Here is a 14,470-nt window from a genome sequence, read left to right on the forward strand (position 1 = left end):
ACCTTCTTACTACATATGATACTTTGTCCCTTCCTACTAATCCTCTCTTATTTGTTTTGAATAATGCATGTACTACCAGAGAAATAATCTATTTGTGGTTCCTATTCCACTAAACTCAGTGCCACCTATATAATGTCAAGGGCCCCTACTTGAATTAGGACCTCAAAGTGCCTGGCCTATTCCTAACACTTGGTGTCTTTGTTTAGTGATAATTTGAGGCAATGGCTTTTATTCCTGGTTTCCATTAATTATTGGTTATTGAATCCTTATAAGGGATTTTTTGCCAGTATGTCATATCAAGTTAAAAAATTATATAGCATTTCAAAATTCTCCAACTTAAACTTTTGACTAAAAGTAGTACTAAAAATACTTTAGGTATATAATAATACTGATGACAGAATAAGGATGGGGTTAGTGGCAAATACAGAATGGAGAAACAACAATCTGTTCAGGGCACTTGTGTCTCCTTTTCCCTCTTGAGCTACCCATCTGGACATGCTATTCTAGCAACCTCATAAGCCTTATGGACAATTTGAAAAAATTTCTCGATTAGTTACAAATGCCAAAAGTTAATATACAAGGGCTCACATTTCTTCTTCTCTTCCCTTCCCCTAAATCCCACCTCTATATTTCTTCCCTTTGTATTTTCTCAGGAATATGATTTTCTCAACTTTCTCCCAATTTCCTTTGCTCTATATTTCAGAAAGCAGAGATATGCTAATTTGGCAATAGCGTCTTAGGTTGAAACCAGATATTTTTTGCTCTTAGTCCAATAAACAACTGGGCTCTCTGATGCTAATTTATGAAAAGATGTGCTTGACACTTTTACTGATTACTGCCTGGTTTTCAAGTAGGAATATGTGTATCTCCTTGTGTTGATCTTCCTGGTATTAGGGCTATTATCTTATGGAAATCCTAACCAAGAATCTATAGATATTCTACTCCCAACATGGAAGCCATAAATGAGGGCACAAAAATGTAGAAGCCCTATCAATGGGTTCATAAGACTATCAGACAACTTCTGTCATTCCTGTTATCTGCTATTCCCCACTCCAAAAGCATGTCCCACTTAATTCTTTCTCCCCCTACCTTCCAACAGAATGATATCATTATAGGAGGATTTTTATAAAAATCTATTCTAAACCTCTCATTTATCAGATGAGGAAATTGAGGTCCAAAGAAATTGAATTGCTTTGTCCAAGGTCATACACAACTAATTCATGGCAGAGTTAAAAAAAGCAATTGAAATTGATTGAAGAAACTATTCTTCAAGGTATCATTGAGAAAGATAGGTTTCTAAGGTCTGTTTTGGAAAAGAAGGAGGAGATTACACCCTTCATAATATCATCAGTAGGAAATGGCATGGCTCCTGTTTTGAGAAGGGGGTCCTTCATGTCTGGTATGCACTCAGGTGCCATCTCCTAAGTTTTTCCTGATCCATGTTTCTTCTCTCCACCATTGTCTTAGTGCCCTTTCCCTTTTGAATCATTGAATAATATATGCACAGGTCTCCCTGCCTATCCCCAATCCCAATGTAAGTAATCTTGTATTCCAGGATTTCTATTTTCCTTTTTTGTATCCCTAATAGCTAATTGCAGAGACGTATATAGTAGGCACTTAATAAAAAATTTGTCATAGGTTATTGATTCTCCTAAAACTCCTCTCCATCTCTGTGACCTCCCAAGGTCACTCCATACACAATCAAGAAAATCCCTTGGACCTTCTAAAATAAGACAACGGTGCCTGGGATTTGTCCTTCGAAATGCTGCACTCACTGCCCAGCATATTTTAGGCTCCCATTAAATATTAATCAATATCCTCTCATGTATTATCATCATCCATATATCTGACATAGTTCTTCCATTATGATGAACCTTGAAAATAATCATTAATCTTCAAGGAGTATTCTGAGCAGAATCTAAGCCACTCAACTATCAGGGATGATCTATCAAAAAAAAAAATTAGATCCTTAAAAAAATGCAGGCATTACAACTGTGGTTATGAAGGCTTCTAGTGCTTTCTATTTTTCCTAAGGTTGGAGAAGCCCTCCCCTACTCTGCTTAGTTTTCAGCCTGCCCATCTCCTCTCTTCTCCCTTAGGGACCTTTAATAGGAATAGTGGATCTAATATACCATCTGGCATCGGATTCTAATTCTAATTCTAACAACCTCCTGGTAGGGAAGGTTGTTTATGGATTTCAAATGAACATTCAGCAAAAAGGTAGAAATCTGGGCAAATATACTAAACTAGGTTCTTCTACAGTAAAATGATCTGAGCTACCAGTCATTGTATTTTGGTATAGTAATCTTCATTCTCTAAATGAATATTACTCAGTTGTTTCAGTTGTTACCTGACTCATTGTGGCCCCATTTAGGGTTTTCTTGGCAAAGATACTGGCGTGGTTTGTTATGTCCTTCTTCAGCTCATTTTATAGATGAGGAAACTGAGGTAAATAGGATAAATTGACTTGCCCAGGGTAACACAGCTAATAGGGTCAGGTCAGATTTCAACTCAGATCTTCCTGACTCCAAGACCAGAGCTATATCCACAGCTATATCCACAGCACCATTGAAATTCTCTAAATGGAACTCCTTTGATAAAATAAATATCCAGTGGGTCATATTTTTACAAAGGAGTAATGTTTTAATTAGAGGTAAATTCCTGAACAAGAGCACATGATTGAATCACAGGTTTGACCAGTGATAAGCCACATGGAAATTATAAACCATGCAACCAATCTGTTGTTTCATCAGTTCCCTTCAATGGTATTTATCATAAGCTGTCCATGATTACTATACTATGCTACTCTTTTCTTTGTTCTCTCAATAGTGGACTTATAAGAAGCTCAATCAAAATGCTAGAAGCCTTCTAGACAGCCTTAAATTTTATCAACCAAAAGCAGATATTTCCAATAGATGTTCCTGGTTGAATCCTACTACTTTTCAAATCATTGTTCTCTTTGGTGTAATTTCTATGTCCTTTACAAACACCTCAGAGACTATGATACTAGAATCTGAGTGTAGTGGTTTCAATATCCATAATGGAGAAAAAGATTTGTTAAATTTTTTTTTCACAAAAATCTTTTCCATTTTGCTTTTGTTTGTAATTCTCCATCCATTTTCATCAAAAAATACCCTTGAGATGATGCTGCTAACTGGTTTTATTCTCAGCTGCTTCTTACTTTCTGAGTCTATAATTGTCCATTATCTTTTTTCACAAGATTTTACAAATGAAATTACATTCTAATCTAGCAACTATTTCCACCTGATAAGTAAGTCAAATTTTTGCTGGCTAAAAAACTTTTTGAAGATTTTTGGACTTCTTGTTGCAATAATTAATTTATATTTTTCAAATTTCTGGAGGAAATCAGTGTCAATGTTATCTCTATTGTCCATTTCTCATTTTTTTTAATTTTCAACTACTTGTTTAAATAATTCAGAATTAGTTGTAATTAAGTACCATATTTTTCATTGTTATTGTTTATTTTTTAAAGAAATCTTGATCTTAGTTCTGATGAATAAATTGTCTGTGTTCAAAGAACAAACTCAGCTCACCTATAAATAAAAATATTTTCTGAATTGCTAAAAAAATAAACCATTTTATCCTTTCTTGTATGATTTGGAGCTCACCATATTCACTGCGGACCATTTTTTTTTTTCAAAGAAAGTGTTGATGATTTAGAAGCATGAGGCATCTATGCAAATCTGATCTTTGGTCTGTCTCACTTATTGTTCCAAAATCATACATTCTCATTTATTTTCCTCATTGTCACTTTTTTCTCACCTTTACACTGAAGTCATCAAATATCAGAGTATATGTTGATTTGACTTAGAATGTCTTTATCAAATTCTTCATAGAATTTCTCTATTTTAGCAACAAATAATGGCATATAAGGTACAATTATTTTCATGGTGAGCTTTTTGCATATAATCATTATTAATTTTATAACCCATGATGACCAAAGATGCCATGAAATGATATTTCTTAGATCCTCTGGGATCAATAAAAACTATTCTGCTGGCTACTGCCTTTACTTCAACATGTAGTTTTTTCAAGACTAAGTCTGATTTTCAAAGACCAAGTTGGTTTATCGAGAGGTACATGATGGCTATGTAATTCTAGGCCAGTGATTTAATCTCTCAAAGACCTAATTAATGATCTAAAACTACAAGTTGTGGAGAAAGTGTTGACTTGTTTTGATGGATAGAATTCTCTCTATTGTAGAGTTTCCTATAGTAATAAAATCACAGGTCCTGCCTCTACCTTATAAATGTATGTTTAGCACATAAATATGTAATTGTGTGCCATAATGTTAACCAATATTAAAGTTGACTATTCTTTTTCAGCACTTTCAAGATATATTTTGTCCTCCTTGTGGGTATTCCTTGCACTAATGCTCCTCTATGACTTAGTATCTGGTTGTTGTTGGTTTTTTTTGACCCATGCATTCTTTAGAATAAGGTAATTTAGTTTCCAACTAATTTTTAGACATTTTTCAGCAGCTCTTTGTGGAGTGTATTTTTTATAGCATTATGTCCTGAAAAGGATAGATTTAATATTTCTCCTTTTCTGTTTTTGGTTGTAAGACTTTTCTATCTTATTAAATGATCAATTATTGTGAAAATGTCATATATTACTAAGAAAATGGTATATTCTTTTCTATTCCTATTCAGTTTTCTACAAAGGTCTGTCAAATATAACTTTTCTAAAATTCTATTTAATTTTTTTCTTGTTGCCTTTTTTGGTTTGACTTAATTCTGAGAGAGGAAGGTTAATGTCACCTACTAATATAATTTTATTGCCTATTTCTTCTTATAACTCATATAATTTCTCCTTTAGGGATGGGATGCCTTAGTATATGTTTTTCAATAGTTGCCATGGTTAAGATAATTATAAGACTATAGCCAACTTGGTAATGAACCTCTCTAAACATAGCTAGAGTTGGTCCTTGAGAACAATAGATATAGAAGTTTATCTACTAATCTCCTCCCTAGTGCCCAGTGGATCAGCGTATTGAGAATTGAGCTTGAAGTCAGAAAGACCCACTGTTCAAATCTGACCTCAGATACTTATTAGCTATGTAATGGGTAACTAAGGTATATCACTTAACTCTGTCTACTTCAGTTTTCTCCACTCTAAAATGAGATTGTTGTTAAGTATCAAATAAGAAAATATTTATAAAATACCTAAGTCTGTGGCTGGAAGATAATAGGTGTTTAGTAAATGTCCTGTCAAACCCCTTAAATGTGTTGGTGGGAAAGAAAGCAAAGGTGTTTTATTTTTTTTTAAAGAACACAATGAAACATCAAAGTGAGCTAAGATTATTGAAGGAAAATTACTGCAAGGATAAAGGAAGCTGTTTGACAATCCTGAAAGTCTGTTAATAGGGTTCATGCCTTGTTCTCGATATATGTGAGCGTGTGTCTGTGCCCCCTTCATCAGCCTTTCCTCCCCTGACTGGTAAGGGGGCAAAGAAAAGCCAATAAACAATTTCACAAATTGTAGATAAGCTTATTCTCAACACTATCAGATACTTCCTAAAGACACTGGAGGAAAAACAGCCTTTTGAGGACACAATCTCTGATTGTATGTGGATAAACTGACCTATAATTGAGGGGAAGTGATAATAGACTGCCCCCAAATAAAAGGATGCATTTTTTCATTTTAATTGGCACTTTCATTATTACTGTTACATAGGCTGTCTGTCAGAGCATTCAGTGCTTCATGTGTTTATCATTCATTCTTGACAACTGTGATGAGAACTGCTAATAAGCATCAAATAAGAGTCTGTCAATCATGTGCTTCTACTGCATGACATACATAGATGGTTCTGTTTGTGCTATCAGAATCTGCTGATAACCCTTTTTTCCAATTTCCTATAATGTGACAACATTAATATCCTGCAAAAGCCTTTTTTATAAGCATCTCTAACTATTCCCACTTTTTATAAGCTAAGGATTCTAATGGACTCTTAAATGGCATTCATTTGTTCCCATGAGCAGGTAAAAATTAAAGAGATTTGAAAAGAAGATAACACAAAATAATGCTGAATTCTAAATTGCCCAGCGAATTTCATGAGAAGCAGAAAAAAAAGCTTTCAATAGACAGTGTAGTTCTTTTCACATGTTGCTCTTACTCCACTTAGAGGAGGATTTCAACTCATCACCTGTGGGTACTCCCTCAACTGGAGCATGTTTCAACCCACCCACAATTTTCTGTTTTGTGCCAATCCTTCTAGATCCTTCCAATCCTGAGACATATCCTAAGCTCTATAGTCTATATTTTTACAAATATATAAATAAAAGGTAGAAAGAAGAGAAATAGAGAGATGGATAAATGGGTAGATAGTGAATAGATGGATAAACTTGGACTTATTAAGGGCTTACTACTGGCTAGGTTCTTTAAAAGGTGTTAGGAGTACAAAGCCAAAAAGGAAACAGGACTTTTGCTCAATGAACTTATATTACCAGAATAAATAACATATACACATATAAATATATGCCAAAAATAAATTTAAAAAAATACAAGATCCTCTCTGGAGGATAGGAGAGAAAATGTCCATTATGAGTGTTTATGATGAGAAGGGCATGTCTGGGAAACAAGCCTTCTGCAGCAAAGGACACTGAACTTCTGCAGCAAAGGACACTGAACTGAGTTTTGTAATAACTTAAGTGAGGCAGAGATGAGGAGAGACAACATTCTAGACTTGGAGGAAGCCTGTGTGAACACAGGAGTTGTAATGTGGTAGCAGAGAAAACAAGAAGACCAACTTGGTTAGCCTATAGATTCTGTGAAAGGAGGCAATGTTTAGTAAGCATAGAAAAGTGAGCTGGAATAGATTGTATTGAATTTAAATGCCAAATATTGTATTGATTGCATTTACTAATAATTAAGGGAACCAGTAAAGTCTACTGAGAAGCAGGGTGAGGTGGCCAGATTTATTTTGTGGGATTATCACTTTTGGTAGGTATGTGGAAGGTGGATTAGAGTGGGGAGATATCTGAAGCAGGGAGACAGTTGCAAGTTATTAAATTGACTATGTAAGACCTGAAAGGGGCTTTCTATATGAGGAAAGAGAAGAGGGTATATGTGAAAGATATTTTCATAGAAAAAACAATAAGACCTGGCAAAGGAGTAGAAGGGCAGGGGTTTTTAAGTGGATTGACAGATGGATGGAAGCTCAGATGGAAAGATAGATGAGAGAGAAAAGGGAAGGAAGGAAGGAAGGAAGGAAGGAAGGAAGGAAGGAAGGAAGGAAGGAAGGAAGGAAGGAAGGAAGGAAGGAAGGAAGGAAGGAAGGAAGGAAGGAAGGAAGGAAGGAAGGAAGGAAGGAAGGAAGGAAGGAAGGAAGGAAGGAAGGAAGGAAGGAAGGAAGGAAGGGAGGGAGGGAGGGAGGGAGGGAGGGAGGGAGGGAGGGAGGGAGGGAGGGAGGGAGGGAGGAAAATAATAGAAATGAAGATAGATTGTATTACCACAGAAGGTGAGAGTTAGAAGTGACTAGAAATCTCATTAGCCTACTATTACCTAAAGCAAAAATTTCTTCTATAAAATCTATGATGAGTTGTTTGTTATCCGACCACCACTTGAAGACTTTTAGTAATCAAGAAGTCATTAGTACCTAAAATAGTTCATTTCATTTTTGTACAGCATTCAACATTAGGAAGGTGTTTTTTTTTTCCTTTTATGGACCCAAAATCTGTCTCCCAGTAGCTTCCACTCATTGGTGCTCATTTCTGTTCTCTGGAGATAAAAATAAATTCAACTTCTAGTCTACCTAACAGCTCCTAGAATATATGAAGGCATATATCATGTTCTCTCACATGTCTTTTCTCCAGGCTAGACAGCTCCAGTTCCTTTGATGGGTCCTTATTAGGGATAGTTTCAAGTCTCCTTATCATTCTGGGATATCGTACTTTGGTTACTCATCAATTCATCAATATCCCTTCTAAATCATGGCATCTGAGACTACAGAAAATATTACAATCTGCAGAAGTCCAAGTAGAGAGTTACTTTCATCTCACTTATTGGGTATCCCTATAATGACACATATCACATCCTAATCCATGCCTGTTGGTGTAAATATCCATTTTCCTCCACAATTTTTCTAAAGCCAATGCTCTGAGGGACTTCTTCATTTTCCCTTGACATTTAAAAAATACCACTTTCTTAATATATGGATGCTATACTTTTGTTAATTCAATATTTTTTGAGGTGGAGAGGTAGTGGCATTGGCTACTCATTCATACTGTTGATTCATATGGAATATGTATTCTTCTAAAACTCTTGGGTCATTTTTACATAAATTGAAATAGAGCTTTATCTCCCATTATTTTGTGCTTATGAATTTGATTTTTTTAATCCAAGTAAAGCATTTACATCTATCCCTATTAAATTCCATCTGGCAGATATTCAGACTCCTGTATCAGGAAGTTGAAATCTTGCAAATTCCAGTTCTGTCAACCACTCTATTACCTGTTTCTCCCAGTTTCATCTTACCTCTACCTTTTATCTTATTTTGGAATGCATGTTGCCTTAAAATGAAAAGGGAAAGAATGTTACTGCTTACTTAGAAGCATACAATTTTGTAATGCTATCCTTTGAGATGTTCTGCATTGTTATCATATATTGCTATGTTCAGAGAAGATGGTTGTTTTATGGTCTTTAGAAATAAAGTGTGTCCCAAAACTTTTGGGACACACTGCTATGGTTAATAATCTCTTTTCCCCAGACATCATATCTTTTGGTCATTTAATGTAACTTAACATTTCCATTGGTCAACAGAAAGAATAACCTTGGTCAGAATACCAGGAGAACTGCATGTCAGCTTTATTCAAATAGCATCGTAAAATCACCAGGACGTCCATAAACATTATGTCTAAGTTAGAAATAGTTTGGCCCATACAAAAAGTCAGTGAAAAGTGGATAGATTGGGAATTAACATCCCACGCACGCTCCTGATAGATTTCTGAGCACAAACATGATTTTAAATTTGGCAGCAAAGAAATGTAACTAGACACATTCATAAACCTGTTTGCAGACCTGATTCTGCTTAGCTTCAGAAAAAAAAGTCCTAGCTCAAGACATTACCATATTAATTGGTTATCCGTCAAAACTGCAGAATGAAGATGTTCCCTGTTATTGTGCTTTTAATCCTTAAGAGACAACTAACGGTATTCTAAAGTATAATTACAATACTCACAGTTGCTGCTTGCTCTATTACCCCTCTGTCCGGCTGTATTTTCAGGTTCCTTGTATGGGAACTGAAGAGTAGTATCTAAAGTTCTGAAGCCTTCTTTAAGAGAGTGATGCTTATAGTACTCGACGAGTTCCTTTCAGAAAAAAAAAGGCACCAAAGATGATTTAAATAAGGGTAATTTTGTCCTCCGTCAATTCAACTTCTTAGACACACAATTACATGCTTTATAAAGATAATCTCTACAATGCAAACTCTTCATAAATACATAGAAGAGTAAGTGAATGATAATCTCTTCCCAGCTGCACGGATGTTCCTGACACCTACCCAGTACCAATTCCAGCTCTTCTAACCATTTATAATGGGAGGCTCAACCCCCAACCCATTGCTAATGAATACAGCAGATCTCATTATTTGGCAGTGGGGTATAATGCATGAGCAGAAGTTACACCAATTTTCCACTTCAACATAGCAATTACTGCTCTTCTTTATTAAACACTTTCCCCTCTAAATATACATAAAAGGATACAGCTGCTTGCTAACTATATCTATTCCAAGTTTCCTATGTTTTCTCCTAAAAGACAAGGGAATAAAGAAACCTCATTCCTAAAAGGCACCAAACCAAAGCTCAAGAAATGTTCTCAGCATCATTCTTGGAATGGTGAAGATGAAGTCTTAGAATATAATACATCTGAGCCGATGTGGTTTTCTTAGGGCCAAGGATATGACTGCTTCCAATTTGCTTTCACAAGTGAAGTCTTAAATATGTCTAAAGCCTAAAATTCTGACATTTCTAGTGTTAGGTTTTATAAGAAAATCTTCACAAGCCACACTAGAGATCTTTACAGAAATCAGAGCTGACCTAATTTAACTAGCATTGCAGTTGTGAATGAATTTATACCTTGAGAGAAATTCAAATTATCATTAGGTGATCATTACATCTACTTGTAACCCAAGGAATATATAAACAGTTGGAAGGAGAAATCACTCTTGATTTCATTATTTCATCCCCTAATTACAATAAATATTTTGTTTTGTAAGTGGGAAAGACAACTAATTTGCTGGAAACATAAGCTAGTCAATTCTTTAGTGTTCAGATTCTCCAAACAAACAAAGCAAAGAATCACCTCAAAGAAGAAAAACAACCATTAAATATTTTCAACAATTTTAAAACAAAACCTAAAATTACATTGATTTGTGCCAGTCCCCTAAAGTTCAAAACTACTTTTATAGATGTCTGTCATCATCATCATCATCATTATACAATTTGGTTGGGTGGAACTTTGAAGATCATTCAATAAAATCTGTTAAAGTAATATAGAAATTCTTCTTATGATATTCATGATATTTCTCCTCTGTGTAAACCATATGAGGAATGGGAAACTCACAGCATAATCAAGTAGCCCGTTCCATTTTTGGACAGCTTTAGTTATTCTTTTTTTTTTATATTTAACTTACACTTATTTCCACAAGATGGATGCTGATTTTATTCTATGAAATAACCCCAAACAAGTCCCCTAGTAGACACTACTCTGGAATAGGAATAATTTTATGTGTGTGTGCATATATATACACATATGCACATATGTATATGTTCACACAAACCTATACATATTAGAGCTCATTTTTTGCATATATACATTCTGAATTAAGTATGTATGTATGTGAATATATGTGCATATGTAATACATATATACATACATACATACAAAATATTCTTTATATATGTAAAAGTATATATACACACACTATTCTTTATATTTATACATGTACATAATACTGTGCATATACAAATATAAAATTGTCTGTATATATGTATGTATATTTATAGATACATATATAAAATATCTTTTTCATTTCATTTTTAATGTTTTCTCTCCTTCCTATGATTAATTAAAAATATGAATAAAAACTTGGTAACAAATATTCATAATTAAGCAAAACAAATTACTGCATCAGTCACATCGTGTGTATGTGTGTGTGTGTGTGTGTGTGTGTGTGTGTGTTATCAGTCTTGGCTGATGAGGGTCTGACACAAGAGGCAATGTGAGACTGGAGTAGGGTGATTAAACAAAATTAATAGGCACAGCAAAGGCAAAAGGGGAGACCATAAAGCTGAGAGAGCTAGTCGAGGGTTTCATTTGAGCAGGGAAAGACATAGGTTCTTATGGGTTTGGGAAAATTAGGGGTGCAAGGATTAGGTAATCTGGGATTAATTTCATTGGTTATTTCAGGGTGGAGGCATTTGTTTCCCAAGATCATATAGTTCTTATCATGGTACAGACAGTATAATTCAGATTACCCCTCTGTCAGAGAGAAGATACTATGCTTCATCACTGTTTCTCTAGAATTATTTTCTTCAAAGTGGTTTCATTTATTAAGAATATAAAATATGAAGCTTCACTAAAGTTTTTATTTCCTCCTAGTATATTACAAAAGGAAGGCTAAGAATTAAATTCTAATTTGATCTCAATGTTGTCCTTTATTTGAAGCCAAAGAAGTGACCAACTATTCATTTGCTTTGCCCTTCCAAAGAATCCGGTCAGATTTATAATTTGAAAATGTATTCAGTAAGCTGTATTCTTGAAGTCTTTTTGAAAAGGAAAAAATATGTTAAAGCAAACTTGAAAGTCATTATCACATGAGTCTCCAAATTACTGTATCTATCTTAAATGTAATTTAATAAAACATATATTAATTGCAGTCCATAGAATACTATGGATATTTTAGAAGAACTGAGTTCAACATCAACTTCTCACTGGAAAAGTGGAATCTTGCATTTGGAAGGAATTTTAAAATAGCTGATGTCCATATGTGTTTATATTGTTGGGATGTATATTGATGTTTGTTGACTCATCTAATTCCTACAAGGACCCCATGTAGCGAAGAATCCTAACATCATTACCCCCATAATACAGATTAGGAAACTGACAAAGTCAAGTTAAATTATTCTCCTTTGGCCATATGACCAATTTAGTAGAAAAGAAGGAAAAAAGATTAGTAGAAATGTTTTGTATTTGTATCTCCTGTACTTAGCACAGTGTTAGGATTTAATAAAATAAAAACTTTTTGATTAATTGACTAATTGATCAATGGTGTGCCTACACTCAGTCCTGTGCTCTTTCCATAACATTATGCTGCCTAGTTACTACCTGTGATCTTGGGCAAATGATTTGATTACACTAAGCTGTAATTTCCTCATCTACATAATGAACTAACTGATTTGTTAGGTTCTCTTTTTAATATGAATCTATGAGCCCAAGAGAATTCAAGTTTATGTGTACATGACATACAAAAAGTAAATCTTTTCATATATAATTATTTGGGCAAAAATAAGCCAGTGCATTTCCATAGATCCATGCCTTTACTTGGCTCTGTGTCTCAATATAACCCATACTTGTCATACTAGTCACTAACTTCTCAGTGCTATAAATAAATAGCAAACAAACAAAATAAGACAGAAATCTGTTCTTTTCTTATCTCATATGACCTCACATATCATTTAAAAAATCATTGAGAACCAATCACTCTAGTCACCAAGGCAATAAGAAGTGGAGATGGTTTATAAAACCCATTTGGATCTGAATTTTTTGGTATCTATAACAACTAGACCAATATAAATACATGTTCAATGGAACGAGAAAATTTTCTGAAGCCAACTAAGAAAAACAAAAACAAAAAGATTTTGATTGAACACACTTGAACATCAAACCATTAAAAAAATCACAGAAGTGATCCTAGACCTTGATTTTTTTAAAGAGTACTTTTTTCTAATGAAGGTCAATTTCCCTTCTCTTCTATACCTATTCTCGGTGGAAGAATTTCTCTGCGAGAAATGAGCTATGAAAAATGGATCTAAAAATGTACTTGACTTTTTTTTACCATCTTCTCCATGCTACAACCCCAATCCATGGTCATTATATAGTTTCTAAACCAAAGAATGATAGCTGATGATAATGTTGATTTTGGTGGTGGTTGTGGTGGTGATGATGATGAAAATTGCATTTATGTATTGCTTTCAGATTGGAGAAACACTTTAATCACTTGATCTCTGAAAGGTAGTTGCAGTTAATATCACTATTTTGCAGATGAGGAAACCAAAGTGTGATAATGGTCATTTATATATTTCTTTAACATTTGTGAAATATTTTAAATACTTTGTCTTTTTTGAACTTCATAACAACCCTGTAATACAACCCTGTTGCTAGTTGGTACAGTGAATAGAGTATGAGGTCTGAAGTCAGGAAGACTCATCTTCTTGAGTTCAAATATGACCTCAGGCACTTACTAGCTGTATGATCCTGGGCAAGTCACTTAACCCTGCTGGTCTCAGTTTCCTCATCTGTAAGATGAATTGAAAAAGGAAAATGGCAAACCACTCCAGTATATCTCCTAAGGACACCCCAAAGAGTTGGACATAACTGAAAAGAACTGAATGGGCAATATAGGTATTATTATCCTCAGTTTATAGATAAAGTAACAGACATACCAACTAAGTGGTGCCCATTGTCATGTGAGACATCAGACATTTATCACCTGTATAACTGAATATGTTTCTTAACCCCCTTGTACCTCAGTTTAGTCATCTGAAAAATGAAGGGTTTGGTTGAAATTACCTCCAAGGCACCATTTAGCACTAGAGCATAGATCTTGTGATATCATGCATTGATGAATAAATAGGAAACGATAAGTGAGACTTTACAGACTTTTAGCTATTGGTTTCTTTTTAACTTGTCTGCAAGGCTGGAAGGCAAATCAATTATGACCACTCTCATATTGAGGATGAAGATACTGAGGGGTAGAGTCTTGACCAAGAACATAAAGAACATTAGCTATCTAGGCTATTGAAATGTTCAGGCTTTAGAAGTCAATTTTTAGCTCTTTTTCCTGTAGGTAATGCCCTCCCTATGAAAGATACCAAGCCTAAATAGTGGAAAACAAATAGATGCTTCTCTCTGAATTTGTTATTCACTGCAGTGCTTGGAGTGCTCTAAAATCCCAAAGGAGAGAACAATCAACCTTAGAGAAGATTGTCCTGTTTGTGATTATGTGAAAGAAAAGAGTCCCTTCTTGTGTCCTAAACTGTCTTGAGTTGCTTTTATTTTGCAATACTGTCCATATGTACAGTAAATAAGGGAGTATATATATATATGTATATATATATACACATATGCATATATATAGCTATATCTCCTATGATAAGAGTTAGATGCATAAAATATACACATATGATATAATATGTTTATATTATAAATAATATCAGTACAGTTCATTTTT

The 14,470-nt window shown here is 34.4% G+C and overlaps 1 protein-coding gene across 3 annotated transcripts in view; it reads right to left on the reverse strand.

The window, feature by feature from the left end:
* Nucleotides 1-14,470, reverse strand: part of VAV3 (vav guanine nucleotide exchange factor 3) — a 439,950-nt gene that overhangs the window by 12,836 nt on the left and 412,644 nt on the right. For all 3 annotated transcript variants that reach the window (XM_001372319.4, XM_056819156.1, XM_016429056.2), the window contains exon 25: nt 9,200-9,329. In XM_001372319.4, coding sequence (XP_001372356.1) covers nt 9,200-9,329 — 130 coding nt within the window. The remainder of the gene's footprint in view (nt 1-9,199; nt 9,330-14,470) is intronic.

This window comes from Monodelphis domestica, chromosome 2, assembly GCF_027887165.1.
Source record: "Monodelphis domestica isolate mMonDom1 chromosome 2, mMonDom1.pri, whole genome shotgun sequence".
Classification (NCBI taxonomy): domain Eukaryota; kingdom Metazoa; phylum Chordata; class Mammalia; order Didelphimorphia; family Didelphidae; genus Monodelphis; species Monodelphis domestica.